The 16,257-nt window shown below is 36.6% G+C and overlaps 1 protein-coding gene and 1 pseudogene across 2 annotated transcripts, besides 6 other annotated features; one reads left to right on the top strand and one right to left on the bottom strand.

Annotated features, from left to right (window-relative positions):
• Positions 1-1,011: part of a mobile genetic element that runs on past the window's edge.
• Positions 1,012-6,987: 5,976 nt separating this feature from the next.
• Positions 6,988-7,015: a terminal%2Cinverted (terminal inverted repeat of Mariner transposon ID:TVAGG3_0298790).
• Positions 6,988-9,274: a mobile genetic element.
• TVAGG3_0298800 lies at positions 7,084-9,194 on the top strand (annotated as a pseudogene). Its single transcript has one exon. A coding segment is annotated over exon 1 (2,111 nt).
• Positions 8,550-8,693: a mobile genetic element.
• Positions 9,247-9,274: a terminal%2Cinverted (terminal inverted repeat of Mariner transposon ID:TVAGG3_0298790).
• A 1,905-nt stretch (positions 9,275-11,179) lies between these two features.
• Positions 11,180-15,996: a mobile genetic element.
• TVAGG3_0298780 (protein of unknown function, DUF4106 family) lies at positions 15,085-15,285 on the bottom strand (the record flags this gene model as incomplete). Its single annotated transcript, XM_051229451.1, has 1 exon — positions 15,085-15,285. A coding segment is annotated over one exon (201 nt), but the record flags the coding sequence as incomplete, so codon positions are not given.
• Positions 15,997-16,257: the final 261 nt, after the last annotated feature.

Genomic DNA, 16,257 nt, shown 5'->3' with positions numbered 1-16,257 from the left:
TACTTTCTTCCTGACTGAGTTTTTAACTCTTCTTTTTCCTTCATTGCCACTACTTTCACTAGATGAAGTTACTTCTTCACTACTTTCACTTTGTTCTACTCTTCTCTTCTTCTTTGGTGTCGCTTTTGGTAACTTGCCCTCTGCTTCAAGTTGTTGCATCTTTGCCTCATGTTCACCTAGTATGTTGTAAATTTCCCATGTCCTTTTTGCCTTTGGGCTCTGGTCGCCCATCTCAGGTAACCTATATCCTAGAAAGATTTTGTCATAGTTTGTATTTGAGTCTTCGCGTATTGTTTGCATGACTCTTTCCTGAGTTTCCGGTTCAAGCTCTTCAAACAGAGCTTGTCCATATGGAATAAGCTCGTTTCCAAATATATGTTTTTGTAGCCATTCTGGTTTTCTTTCCATGTTACCAATAATATCTTTTGTGAATGGGAAAGCTTTTACCCAATGTTTCAGTCTTTCGTCATTTATTTCTGTAGTTGGTTTTATTTTGTCAAGGAACATGTTTTTCAATACTAACATTTCATTTGGTACTGTCCATTTGAGTTTTCTTAAATATTCATCCCTTCTCGGTTCATTGTCTGCAAAGTAAGTTTTTATGACATTTTGTAAACTTTCGTTTGCAAGGTCATGTACAATAGGTTCTCTTCCTTCTCTCTCCCTAACTGTCTTTCTAAACTCTTCACCAAATATACCATCTCTATGGTTCTGTGTAGTTCTTTGAGATAAATGTTTTAGAACGTCAGGTGTTATATTTCCATCAGCCATGTTCATTTCATACTGGTTCAAAATATCTGCATCTTTCATATCTTTCAATGGCATTAAAGCCGCGCTGAAAATACCAGCTATATCTGGTTCACCATTCACTTCCATTGCGTCTACAACTTCTTGGAATTGTGGTTGTAAGTTTATGAACCACCTATCCGGATTAGCTTTATGACCCCATCTCATTGTAGTTCCATAGTCTGCAGAAACAAAAGTAGGTTTGTTTCCATATTGGTTAGGTTCTGAATGAACTTTAAACAATGTTTCATTTCTATATGTTTTGTTGAAATTTAACCTTTTATTTTCACCGAGTTCAGCCAAAGATTGAACGTTATATGGTCGTAAGTAAAAAGGATTGTTGTATTTGCGTACATTATCTTTCAGTACTTCCATTCTATGCTGAATATTTTCATCTGATGTTGGAGTCTTTTGTATGTCGGCAAACATTTTTCGATATTCTTCTACTATGTCAGCCGAATTTTTTTTAGACTCTTGGAAAGATTCCATATTCACCTCATACTCTTGTTGAGGGTCAAGATTTTTCGGCTGTTCCAAATCTTCATCTAGTTCTGTGAGGTTAGTTTCCAAAGGAGGGACTTGTTCGTTTCCTTCAGGCTCTTCTAGCTGTTGTTGCTGAACTATTTCTTCCATGTCTGGTTGTATCTGAACTTCTTCCTGTTGAGTTTCTTGTACCTCATCTGCTGGCATTTCATATATTCCGAGACCGTTTTTAAAAAGTTCCCTATCTAAGTCATCCGGACTCATAAACCTTTCTTCTTTCGTTCCGTCTCTATTTTTTACGCGTTTCATGAAGAGAGTTGAATTGTCATTTAGCTCTGACACCAAATATCTCGGAGTAAATTCGTTCATGTCATTTGGATGATATGCTATTAAATCATATCCCTTAGCGAGCTTGTATTTTCCAGGTTTGAAATTATATCCCATTTGGTGCTGAACCATAAAGCTAAATAGGTTCGGGTCTGTATTTCCTTCCTTGAACTTTCTAATAGCTTCTTTATATCTGTCACTAAAGTCAAGAGTATCTGGGTAACCATATTCTTCCTTAAGCATTTTTAAGAAATCTTGGTTTCCTTGTTCTCTACTTCTTTTATGTCCTTGCTCTGTTTGTGGTTGTTGTGCTGGTTGTGGAGGTGGTTGTTGTGCAGGGTTTTGAACTGTTGGTTGCTGTGCTGGTTGTGGAGGTGGTTGTTGTGCAGGGTTTTGAACTGTTGGTTGCTGTGCTGGTTGTGGAGGTGGTTGTTGTGCTGGTTGTTGTTGTTGTTGTGGTGCTGGATTTTGAACTGTTGGTTGTTGTGTTGGTTTTGGTGCATGCCTGTGTCTGTGTCCATGTGACGATGTAAATGTTTTAGGTAGTCCTGGTGCAGGTGCTTCTCTTGGAGGGTTTGGTGGTATATAAGTTCCACTAGCTAGTATATAAGTTCCACCAGCTGGTATATAAGTTCCACCAGCTGGCACATATGTTCCATCTGCAGCATAATGTCCTACCTGACTTTTCGTTCTTAAGAAAGCATTTACTAGGTCTCTTTTGGTCTGTTGTAACTCTTTTTCTTGACTTTCCACAACAGCTGTTCTAACGGCGTCATGGGCACTTTGAACTGCCTGTCTCGTTGCTGCATCTGTTATTTTCGTCATATTTTGTGCTACTTCTTTTAACTCTTTGTCGAAACCTTCAGACTTCAGTTTCTTTCCAGATGAGAAGTCGTTCACTAGTTTCACCTTACTATGAAGAGCTTCGAAGGCGTTCTTAAAGTCAGCATTCGTTAAAGCTTCATTTGAACTGTCTTCATCCGCTTGTATTTTTGTCCTTATTGACCCTATAAGTTGGGCTGCTTTAGCGTTGGCTTGGGCGTCTAACCAGTCATTATTAGCTTTTATATATTCTGCGCTTTTCATTGCCTTTTGCATGGCTGCGTCGTTATTTTTACTTTCTTGTGCTAAGTTTTCATACTGTACGGTTTGGTTTTGCAACTGTAAAAGTTTTTCTGCCTTTACATTTGCTTCAACTTTTTTTTATACTCATCGCTATCCATATATGTCTTCAGGGCTTTTTGTTTTATTTCTTCATCTTTCAGTACTTTATATTGAGTAGTATGGTTTTTCAAATTTATAACATCTTGTTCCATTTTTGCTACTTCTGCTGCTTTTTCTGACACTTTTTTCGCATATTCCTCTGTACTTAGTTCTTTCAGTTGTTCTTCTTTCTTCTTTTTCTCTACGTTTAACTCATTGAGTTTCTTTGTGTGTCTGTCATATTCTAGTTTCTTTTCGTTTTCACTTATTTGTTTCTGTATGTCTATGTTTGACTTTTTGACATCTGTTATTTGATTTTTGAGTGAACTCAAATTCATTTGACTTTGAGGGTTATAAGCTGTTCCGTCTGCAGCTCCACCATAGCCTGCCATTTTCGCTAAAAGTGCCGCTCTTAAACCTCCACTCTGTGCACCAATAACTCGGTTTAAAAGCATAGGGTTGCTTGACATTTGTTGCAACATAGTGGGGTCATTCAGCATTTGTTGTTGCAACTGTTGTTGTGGTGTCAGTTTTACTATTGGATGTTTCAATGCTCCCTTCCTCTTACGTATATTCTTACGTAGCTTACGTGGCATTTTAAGTGAAGTTAAAAAGCGGTTTTATACTAAACATCTTCGGGGCTAGAGGGCGCAACGCGCCTGGAAGCCCCACTACCTTTTTTTTTTCAAGTAGATGTGATTTGATTCTGTACAACTAAATATTAATATATTTAAAACATTGTAGAATTAAAATTTTTGACGATATCAATTTATAAAAAAAATGCAAGCGAATCCTTTTAATAAAGCTAAGATACGATTTGCTTCACTTTGTCCACCTAGTAAAGTGTTCAACACAGGGAGCATGGACTGGGAAGCATGTGGGCTACTTGCATTAGCCGGTAAAGGCACAATTTATCTCTATAAAACTACTAAAAATGATATTTCTTTCTTATGATCCATTGAAATTCTAAATTCTAACATAACTTGCCTTAAATTCCACTATGAGCTACCTTATCTTGCAATTTCAGACGATTGCGGAAGAGTTTTGTTATGGGATTGTGAATCAGGTCTTACACTCGGAATCACTCGTCAAGTATCTGAAGCTCAGTATGTATCGGAGCTTCAATGGTCCCGTAAAATCGTTTTAGGCTTTGCAGAACCAAATACAATTTATAGTATCGATTTTTGGCCGTATGAAGCTGAAGATCAAGCGAAAAACTCACGAATACTTTGGAAGATAGATGTTCCTGGTACATATACAAGGATGGCTGTTAATAGTTCAGATATATTCACTGCAATTCTATATTCTAATGGTCCATCCTTTACAATTATCACGTCAAAGAATGCCAAGCAGGCTCCAACATCTCAATCTCAATCCCATACTTTAGATAAATCAGAAAAAATCGTAGAAATTCAACATCATCCCCATATTAGTAATATTTTATTAATTATGCTTGAAGGAAAAATACTTACGTTTAACATAGCGACCAAATCTGGCCGAAATCTTGTAATCGATGAATCATCCCAATCATCTTTCCATAAACTGCTTCCTTCTTTAACAAATGACAACGAAATTACAGTTTATGGTCAAGACTCGTCACTCAGTATCTATATCTGTAACGAAGACTACATTTTTACAAAATCAGGAACAATAAAATTGAAAAGAGAGCTGTTTGACTTAAAATCGAAGTATTTACCACTATCCGCTGCATGTAACCGTGCACTTCCCGAGCGATACATCGCGTTCTCTCCATCAAATGGCTTAGTTATGTTTGCCATAAAAGATGATATACCTTACGTCATCGCGCAGTCTCAAATTATACCACAGATACCAACCTGTTACGATTTCTACGACGGAATCCTTGCTTTCGGCACTCCAACCGGAAAGATAATTTTCGCAGACGTTTCAGAAGGGAAATACACACAGAACTACCTTGCATCCAGCACATCCATTGAAAAGATCAAGTTCCTTACCAAAGATGTCCTTCTGTGGTACTCAAAAACCGAGTGTGGATCAATAAATCTTCCCAAGCGCCAAGTTATTCCAATCCACACTCGCCTTGGCCCTGCCACAGACCTAATATGTTCAGAGGAGCTCGGCGTTTTCGTCCACGGCAAATACGACCTTGGTATTTTTTATGATGTCAAACAAAAGCCGATGACTCTTCAAACATCCATCACCGCTGTTGCAGTCCAAGTATCCAGAATACCAGCAACATGTTTCCAAGGCGATACTCCCAATTTCGCCGTATTATTATCTACCGGAGAAATCCAAGTCTACACATACAAGAACGGCATAGCACAGATGCCTGTTCTGAGGCTGCGTAACTCACGGGAGAACTCCAGGACAACTTGTCTTGCTTGGAAAGGCGATTGCATCATAACTGCTGACACAGACGGCGTAATTATGTTTTACGACTTTGCTTTCGGTACATCGAAGCAAACATACTCTCCTTTCATCGACATAGACAGGATAGAGTTCGAGAGATCATCCAGCGGATTGTACGTACACGCGAGAGACGGAAAATTTGGTTTTTCACTTGAAAAAGTGGAAAGTTGTCCTTTTTCTGTTTCCTCATTCGCTGTAACAGGAAATGGACTCGTCCTCGTCTCCCCGCTCAATGACGAAGCCGTGAAATTCGTTATTGCAAGAGACTGGAGATCTGTAAAAAGAATCACTTCACCTGCCCTCTTAAAACCGCTAAAAACCGCCCAGCAACGGTTAGAGCTTATGGGTGAGCAATTATTAACGAATCCTACTACAGGAACATGGTCAGAAGCACTTCAAATAGCTGAGATAGCTAATGACCATGGATTTCCAACTGATTCCATTATTTGGAAGTGTGTTTCACGTAGTTTGGGAGGTCCGAGGTTGCAAGCACGGCATTCCATGTTTGGAGGGAAAGAAGAAGTTGTTTCCGCGTTGAGGATTCAATCTTCTCTGTTTTCTCCTGCAGATACTCCGATTTCTGCCATTTTCAACTTGTTGTTCAAGTTCAGAATGGGTGATAGAAGAGGAGCTGTCGAAGTTTTCAAGAGTCTCTCCAACAAAAGCGAGTTCACAATAGTGGCAAGCATTTGTTCGGCGTTGCTTCTCGGTTACGAAGATAAAATTTTGCCACAAAACGTGACAGAATTTTTGATAACAACCGCTGTTCCACTTTTTGCACAGCACAGATTTATAGAAGGCTGTATATTGATGCATTTAGCTGGCGCTAATCTTTCTGCCGCAAGATATCTTCAGGACAACGGAAGATGGGAAGATTCTGTCGAAGTCTGCAAATTGGAAGAGTTTTCGAATGAGTCGAAGAGTTTGTTGAGAAGAGCCGCCCACCACTTCTTGGATACTGGAAATGCAATGAACGCTTTGTTGCTGTTCATATCAATAAGAGATTTCCATCCTGCTTTGGCAATTTTGATGCAGATAAAATACAAAGCTCTCGCGTTTCATTTGATGATGTTCTTGGATAGGGCTGATGTAATTAAGCCGTACGACGAAGACACTTCGAGATACGCAACACAGTTTGCGGATTTGGATACTTTGAGACAGGATATAATTGTCAAATATGACAAAATAATTAAGAAATAATTTTATTTGTATATTTTATTTTCTTTATTTATAAAAAAAAGTCGAAAAAAAATGAAATTGTTTATATCGCATTTTCAATGATCTTTCAAGCCAGTTGTCAGATAGAAAAAAATTACGCATTTAACAAAGTTAAAGGGGAAAAGCATCCTGAAATTACGAAACATTTTAAAAAAAATAAAAAAAAAATAAGTGGGAAAGTCTGGAAATGATATGCTATGTATTGTAATTTTCAAAACTCAGCTTTCTAATGGAGCTATCACTTGTTACGTAAACTATATATATCGAATCAAAAGTTTGCCATGTTGTAATTTGATTTACAAGACATGATTTAATTAAAAAATAAAGGGTTTAAAATATAAAATAAAATATTTATCAAAGAAAAAAAGTTAAACTAAAAAATATATCAAAATAAATATTATATTAATATAAAGAGGTAGCAGTTTGACCAGCTGGATCTGTGATAGAAACTGTAATTTTAACCGTTGAGTCTTCAGAAATCTTTGAAGGAGCTGCAATTTGGAAATTGTTTTCACTTTAGGAGAATATAATTTTCTCTTAAAATATACAAAAATAGTAATATCAATACATGTGTATAATATATAGGGTGTCCAAAGGTGCGTTTAGCACAGCGCTCTATATGAGACTATTAAAGGAGATATATGCTGATTATAAATATATAATAAAAAATATGAATATATGTATATGATGAGTATGTTGTATTTTGGCGCCATGCCGGGATATAAAATGAATTTTGAGACAAGAGGCGGTTTCGCGGGAAATTTTGGCGGGATTTTTTTCATTTTTTTAATGAATCATAAAGAAAACATCCTCGCTCTTGCAAAAAATGCAAAGACTGTAAAAAAATCTACGAGACATTGGTAAAATGCTTCGGTATGGATGCTCCTAGCTATTCCACTGTAACGTATCATGTTAGGATGTATCCACTTCATGAACAAAAAGGCGCCCATCAATAAAAATTGACAAAAAATCGCCGGATCAAAGAAAATCAAAGCAATTCTTCAAGCGCTAGATGAAGACCCAAGAGCATCACTTAGAAGGATAGAGGAGATGACAAAGATACCACGTACAACAGTCAGTTATTATCTGCACAATTATTTGAACTACAAACTAGCGTATACACGTTGGGTTCCGCACAACCTTAATTCAGTTCAAAAAAAATCTAGAGTCCAATCTTCGAAAGAGCTCCTCTCTATATTGGGTGCGTATCAATCCAAGAAGTTTTTCGCTTTTTAGTAACAGGGGACGAGTCTTGGTTTCAATATGCAACAGAAGCCAAAATCATATGGATCCCGAAGGATGAAAATGTTGTAAACGAAAACGATAAAAACGGTTTGACAGTAAAGTGACACTTTACATGGCAAAAAAATAGAGCCTTACTTTTGAGATACTTGAGATTGAAACTGAATCTTATGAGGCGGTGATCTTGAATCACTACCTCATAAGGTTCAGTTTCATATAAAATTTGTTGCAATTTGTTATTCTTTTGCAATCATTTCTTATAAGATTTTACATCTTTTAGCGGGGGAATGTTTGTTATCATGTATATATTATAAATATCTACACGATAACGAACATTCCTCGCTAAATTGCTGAGAAACTTTGAGGAAATGTCGAACAATTTCCTCAAAGTTTCTCAGATTTATATAGATCACTAGAGTCCCCTAGGCACTGATTCTGGTTCAGTACCTAGGAGGCTCTAGTTCTTTAACGAACTGAAAAATGTTTTTAAATTTTTGGATATTGCTACCTGTGAAGCACTGACTTCAAGTCAGTACCTCACAGGTAGCAATTACATTGAAAGATGGGAGAAACTTTGTCCGAATGTTAAACTATTCGGACAAAGTTTCTCCCATTTGTAGTGGAGATGGAAGGCTTTGAGGTATATTGTATTAATATATACCCCAAAGCCTTCCATCTCCACTTGAAAGTGTCCAAACTTTGGGTTAATAGTTTGCAATTAACCCAAAGTTTGGACACTTTCTAGAAGGAATTGGAGGGTAAGAGATATACATTCATATGGTATATCTCTTACCCTCCAATTCCTTCTTAAAATGGGAGAAACTTTGTCCGAATGTTAAACTATTCGGACAAAGTTTCTCCCATTTTAAGAAGGAATTGGAGGCTATGAGATACTGATGAAATGTCAGTAACTCATGGCTTCCAATTCCTTCCTAAAACTCATAAAAGTGGACATTACATGCATATAAAATTTGACATGTAAAGTCCACTTTTTGCGAGCGGGGATTTGACTCCGTCAAATCCCCTTTTTCGTTTACGAGAAAAATCCGCAAACATTCCCGAAGAAAAAAATTGACACACCAATGATGATGTTGTCGGTTTTTTGGGGCGTAAATGACATCATCGCAATTGATATTCTTCAAAAACCTAATACGATGAATGCTCAGTATCTAATTGACAATGTTCTTACTCAAATTATCAATTCTGATGAGTTTGAGAAATCCAAACAACAAAAACAAAAGTTTGCAATTCATTTTGATAATTCAAGAGTTCACAAAAGTCATAAGGTAATGAATTACTTGGTGGAAAACAATGTCAAAGTTGTTCCAAACCCAATTTATTCACCTGATATTGCACCCTCTGACTTTTATTTATTCGGCACGCTAAAAAAGAGAGCTGAAGGACGCGAATTCGCGAGTCCAGATGATCTTGAAAATTTTGTAAGAGAGCAATTTGAGCAATTTTCTCATGATGATTTAAAGCGTGTCTTTCAAGCCTGGATCGATCGCTGCGAACGCGTGATTGAATCCAATGGTGATTATATTTAAATAAACTTTATATATATGTAACTTGTTTATTTCTATTCGCAGTATTCAGGTTTGTGCTAAACACACCTTTGGACACCCTATACTTTAAAACCATCGTGACAAAATTCAAAAACGAAGAGTTCTTCTCTCCAAATTTTTTTCAAAATCAAAAAAATGAGATAAAAAAGTACGTTTGGAAAATTCATTTTTAGCATTTTAGGAATTTTCTCACTTTTCTTCCAAATTGACATCCTTAATTAAATTAAATTACACATTAACACCGGAGCCGGAATCATCTTGGATATCAGATGATGATTTATCTTTAGATGGTTTCCTGCAGAAAACGAAGTAGATGATGAGAATAATAAGGATAACAGCAAGAAGAACGCCAATAACAATACCAGCCTTCTGTCCACCAGTAAGTCCACTATTTTCAGGTGTTGGAGTTGGCTTGGAATCATCAGGGCTTGGTGCAACGTATTGTTGTTTCTGAAGTGAAACCTCTGTTTCAATGATATTGGATTGAGCTTGATCTTTGGATCCAGCTAACCTAATTTGAAGTTTAACTTTCCCATCTTCTTTGATATCTTCATACTTTGGAGCTGGAATGTTGAGTAGATATGTTTTGCCTTCGTCGGCATGTAATTTCTTAATTGCAGATGGGGTTTCTACTTCAGTTACATTGTCGTCTGGGAGATCTATCCATTTCTGATCTGCATAGAATCTATATTGGAAGTTTCCTGTCTTTGCCTCAAAGTGTTGTAATGTAACTTTAACTGGAATATATTCACCGGCCTTGAATGGTCCTGTATGATTTTCAGCAACAACAGTTGGCGCAGATAAATATGGAGACTTTCCAAGAGAATATGTAACATTGCCGGTACCTAACTCGGATGTATGATTGGCGGCGAACTCAACAACAACAAGTAACTTTGTCTTATTATGATCCTCTGGAGCGTTAACTTTGAAAGTCCATTCTGTCTTGTTCGTGCTTGCTACGGCTGTTGCAGTGCTAACATTTTGTGATGTTTTGACGCTAGTGACAGAGGCGCTGGAAGCTTCGCTTTCTGTTGCAAAGAGATAATATGTCTTTGTAATATTTAAGCCTGTTTCGAGTATGATTTTGGCTGTGTATGGATTGCCTGAAATTACTTCGTTGCCATCGTTGTAAAGAACTCTATCGATAACTGGTGTGGAGAGTGTGTCAGAATATGTAACATTGCCGGTACCTAACTCGGATGTATGATTGGCGGCGAACTCAACAACAACAAGTAACTTTGTCTTATTATGATCCTCTGGAGCGTTAACTTTGAAAGTCCATTCTGTCTTGTTCGTGCTTGCTACGGCTGTTGCAGTGCTAACATTTTGTGATGTTTTGACGCTAGTGACAGAGGCGCTGGAAGCTTCGCTTTCTGTTGCAAAGAGATAATATGTCTTTGTAATATTTAAGCCTGTTTCGAGTATGATTTTGGCTGTGTATGGATTGCCTGAAATTACTTCGTTGCCATCGTTGTAAAGAACTCTATCGATAACTGGTGTGGAGAGTGTGTCAGAATATGTAACATTGCCGGTACCTAAGTTGGATTTATGATTGGCGGCGAACTCAACAACAACAAGTAACTTTGTCTTATTATGATCCTCTGGAGCGTTAACTTTGAAAGTCCATTCTTTCTTGTTCCCGCTTGCTACGGCTGTTGCATTGAGAACATTTTGTGATATTGCGACGCTAGTGACAGAGGCGTTGGAAGCTTCGCTTTCTGTTGCAAAGAGATAATATGTCTTTGTAATATTTAAGCCTGTTTCGAGTATGATTTTGGCTGTGTATGGATTGCCTGAAATTACTTCGTTGCCATCGTTGTATTGAACACTCTCGATAACTGGTGTGGGGACTGTGGAAGAATATGTAACATTACCGGTACCTAAGTTGGATTTATGATTGGCGGCGAACTCAACAACAACAAGTAACTTTGTCTTATTATGATCCTCTGGAGCGTTAACTTTGAAAGTCCATTCTACTTGTTCGTATTTATATCCAGTGAAGATAGAATAGAAGTTTGGAGATGGTGTATAGAACTTTATACCTCGAACTGAAAAATCTTCTAACTTTGACAATAAGATATCCCAAGCATCTAACATCTTCCTTCCAACTTGTACAACTTTTATTTTCTTAAGTTTCTGTCTACATTCTTGTTCAGACACTATTGTTGCTCTTGGTTTGTTAAAGACAACATCCCATTCTTTCATGACATAACATTCTGGGGCAGAGTCAACATAAATGACTAAACGTTTCAAATTCTCGACTGCTTTGTTATAGTCTCGAAATGGACACATATTTCTGAATGCTTGGAAGTCATAAAAATCTGAAACATCTATTCTGTACATTTTTTTATAAAAATAAAAAAAAATATTTTTTTATTCTTGAGCTTGTTGTTCCATTTGTTCCATTTGTTGCATTTGTTGTTCTTGAGCTATTTGTTGTTGAAGTTGTTCTTGTAATACAATACTTTCACCAGTTGCATCTTCCAATTCGAAACTTTCTGCCGTCATTGACAAATACATAGGACATAAAAGTTTTACAGGAACAAAGTTTGCGTCAACTAAGGTTAAGTTTATGTTTGCTAAAGTGTTTGAGTTTACTAAAGCTGAAAACTCTGCATTCGAATGAACAATAGGCAAACCAGCAGAGAAAGTATTGTTTATACGCATAAGTATCTTTTGGTCATAATAGTTTCTGTCGACATTCGAATAACACTTTGAACCTAAGTTTGAAACAATATATAAGATTGGTGTGCTTAAAGTCAATGGAACAGACATTCCTTGTATGACACCTTTTCCTGTTATAGGAAACTGTTGGTAGTAAAAACCAGATATAAGTTTTGTATTATAACTCATATCGTTTATAGTAAACTCAGTCGGACATCCAAACATAATGAAACCTGCTCTAGTTGCAGCACATGTTACACCCGTCCTTAAAGTATTAAATAAGTCAACAAAACCTGTTGGTGGTATATCTGAGTAAGTATCTTCAAAGGAGTATTTTTTACCATTCACAACAATAAAGTCTTCTGGTGTCAAAAGAGCAAAACAGGCTTTAGTCGTCATTGTGTTTAAGGTTAGTTTACAATATCGTCCTTGAGGACTTTGTAAGTTTGTTGTTATAGAATTATATGACTCAGGGTTTTTAGTCGTAATAGTATAAACCATTATGTCTTCTGCCATTTACTTAGCAAATAAATTTTAATGAAATGTTGTGGTCGTCAAATATTTTTATAACGTCTGGGAAACTATATTTTAAGTTCAACGTTTCACCTCCTTTCATAACGTATATCTTGTCAATGACATTATATGAAACACCACAGCAACTAATGTCGGGTTCTATTTCTTTGATGTTTATATCGTCTGCCTCTGTCAAAAGTTTCAATAGTTCTTTCAAAACTTCATGAGGTGCAATGACATATGAGTTCACTTTTACAGGGTTGTGTTCGACCAAGTTTAACATTATACTTAAAGCTTGACAAATCTTCTCCTGAGTTTTAAGTTTGTCTTTCAGTTGTTGGTAGTCGTTTCGAATATCTGCAACAGAACTTAAGTCTCTGCTAACTTCAGGATATGTTGGTTGTTCTTTTACAGGAACTATTGTTATACCATCTTCGTCTTCGTATGGTTTCCCCACTTCAACATCTCTGTCTTTGACATTGACAACAACACTTTGACTGTTTGTTTGAGTTGGTGAATTTAACTTCACATCTGCCACCGCCATTAAACCTTTTGAAACACTTACACTTCTATTTTTCGGAAATGACATTTTACTTAGAATAAAAAGATGGACGTATTCAGATATCTCTTCGAATTGAAGCAAAACAAAGTTTACACACACAAACAATACAAATACATTGACAGAATAGTTCTTTACACAAACAATGGAAAATGTTATAGAATAGCAGTCTTTGCTGAACCTAAATATTTTCATAAAGCAAAGAAAGTTGGTATAACTGAAATGGTGAAAGTTCTTGAAGCAGACAAAAATATAACTTCAAAACTTACAGATATTTCTAAAGGAAAGTTTATAATACAATATTATGTCAAAACTGGCGTACTGTCAATATTTGACGGAGAGAAGTCAGTTCAAGAACAACTTACTGACCTGCTGCCAAAATCTGCTCGATGGAAGCTGTCGTTATGCCAATCTGAGGAGCCCCAGCAGGTTTCATCGAACGAATTTTCAAAAGAGCATCTTCCGTGAAAAGTGCTATTGGTTTTGTAAACTTCTTTGCTTTCAATTCATCTGGACCGTCTCTGTCACCAGTATATTGTATTTGAACTGTACCAACAGTTGAAATACCACCCATAAAGTCTTCTGAGTCAGCAAATGGAATGCCAAGCCAAAAGTTTGAACGGTCTCCATTTGTATATTGAGTTTTTTGACCTCCTGTATGGGTCCATACTTTCACATATGGCATAATAGAACTTTGCATTTCAGGGTTAATGGTTGTTGTGAAGTTGTTGTTAAAGTTCATAGCATCTAATGTCAAGTTGTATGACCTCATATCCTCAACTGTAGAATATTCTTCTCTTGGATAATATTTGCCATCTATGTTTATATGATATTTAATACCAGGGTTGTAGAAACAAGAATAGTCATTTATAGTTCGTCTGAAAAGAACAAACATAGTATCTGCATGTTTCATTGCAGTTGTTAAGGCAATATCTGTTCTTGCACCTGGGTCAGCACTTTGGTTTCCAACTTCACCTGCAAAGTCTTTGACAGATATTTGGTGTATAGGGAACATAAGTGGAACTGCAATATATTTGGCAGCTAAAGCATTTGAAATATCTGGGTCCAACATATAGACTGCAAGTCTGCTTTCTATTCTCTTGCATTCAAATTTTTCGCATGTGAACTTAACTGGGTCCCAAGCATCTCCAGCAGCATTGAAATAATAGTTTACTTCAGTGTTGAGGTTTGAGAAACCAAAGTCTAAGTCAACTTTGTCTTTGCAAAATTCGGCGAATGACGTTTTATTTGTTCCCTTTACGTCTGTAAGAGTGAATGGGTCTTGTGTTGGTGCAATGACTAAGTTATTTTTGCTTGGAGTAAGTTCGATAGAAATTTTTCCTGCCCAGTTTGGCAAGTATCTTAAAAACCTGAAGATGAGGAAAGATGACAAAGGAACTCTAAGTTTCAGTTTTACTTTAGTGGCAGCAGTTCCATCTGAACCAGAAAGGTTAACATAAACTCCTGGAACGTTAGGGTCAAGTCTTCTTATTTTCTCAATAGTTGCATACTGGTCTGTTTGTTCTCTAGCTTGTGGTTGTACTGAGTTTCTTAAAGCGAACCATTCATAGTTTGCCCATGTTACTGTTTGAACTAAGTCAGAGTTAGAATATATCTTATATCCCATGAAAACTTCTGGAGCATATTGGTATCCGACATAGAAAATTCCATTGCAACCTTTCTTTTCAGACAACTTGGCAGAAGGTTTTATTTCAATGTCTTGTTCCACGTATAAGAAAGAGTTGTCAATAGAAATAATATGAAACCTGTCGCAAGCAATATCTACTGTTGTTGAAGAACCTTCTCCAAACTCACCTACGTTTCCATAAGAAACAGCAGTTGTATATTCGTAAGTTCCAGGAACTATTTCTGACCTTCTAATGGCATTGTCGCATTCGTTATACCATTCGGAAACATTTCCATTCATGGCATCCAAAACTGTTGGCGTTATATTCTGAGCGGCGTACATTTCATATGGGTAAAAATATAGAATAGTTGGATTTATATGTCATAATAGAACCCACTCGGACCAAGCTTTACTTTCTTCCTGACTGAGTTTTTAACTCTTCTTTTTCCTTCATTGCCACTACTTTCACTAGATGAAGTTACTTCTTCACTACTTTCACTTTGTTCTACTCTTCTCTTCTTCTTTGGTGTCGCTTTTGGTAACTTGCCCTCTGCTTCAAGTTGTTGCATCTTTGCCTCATGTTCACCTAGTATGTTGTAAATTTCCCATGTCCTTTTTGCCTTTGGGCTCTGGTCGCCCATCTCAGGTAACCTATATCCTAGAAAGATTTTGTCATAGTTTGTATTTGAGTCTTCGCGTATTGTTTGCATGACTCTTTCCTGAGTTTCCGGTTCAAGCTCTTCAAACAGAGCTTGTCCATATGGAATAAGCTCGTTTCCAAATATATGTTTTTGTAGCCATTCTGGTTTTCTTTCCATGTTACCAATAATATCTTTTGTGAATGGGAAAGCTTTTACCCAATGTTTCAGTCTTTCGTCATTTATTTCTGTAGTTGGTTTTATTTTGTCAAGGAACATGTTTTTCAATACTAACATTTCATTTGGTACTGTCCATTTGAGTTTTCTTAAATATTCATCCCTTCTCGGTTCATTGTCTGCAAAGTAAGTTTTTATGACATTTTGTAAACTTTCGTTTGCAAGGTCATGTACAATAGGTTCTCTTCCTTCTCTCTCCCTAACTGTCTTTCTAAACTCTTCACCAAATATACCATCTCTATGGTTCTGTGTAGTTCTTTGAGATAAATGTTTTAGAACGTCAGGTGTTATATTTCCATCAGCCATGTTCATTTCATACTGGTTCAAAATATCTGCATCTTTCATATCTTTCAATGGCATTAAAGCCGCGCTGAAAATACCAGCTATATCTGGTTCACCATTCACTTCCATTGCGTCTACAACTTCTTGGAATTGTGGTTGTAAGTTTATGAACCACCTATCCGGATTAGCTTTATGACCCCATCTCATTGTAGTTCCATAGTCTGCAGAAACAAAAGTAGGTTTGTTTCCATATTGGTTAGGTTCTGAATGAACTTTAAACAATGTTTCATTTCTATATGTTTTGTTGAAATTTAACCTTTTATTTTCACCGAGTTCAGCCAAAGATTGAACGTTATATGGTCGTAAGTAAAAAGGATTGTTGTATTTGCGTACATTATCTTTCAGTACTTCCATTCTATGCTGAATATTTTCATCTGATGTTGGAGTCTTTTGTATGTCGGCAAACATTTTTCGATATTCTTCTACTATGTCAGCCGAATTTTTTTTAGACTCTTGGAAAGATTC

The sequence above is a fragment of the Trichomonas vaginalis genome, chromosome V (assembly GCF_026262505.1).
Source record: "Trichomonas vaginalis G3 chromosome V, whole genome shotgun sequence".
Taxonomy (NCBI): domain Eukaryota; phylum Parabasalia; order Trichomonadida; family Trichomonadidae; genus Trichomonas; species Trichomonas vaginalis.
This window is presented reverse-complemented; position numbering and strand designations above follow the sequence as displayed.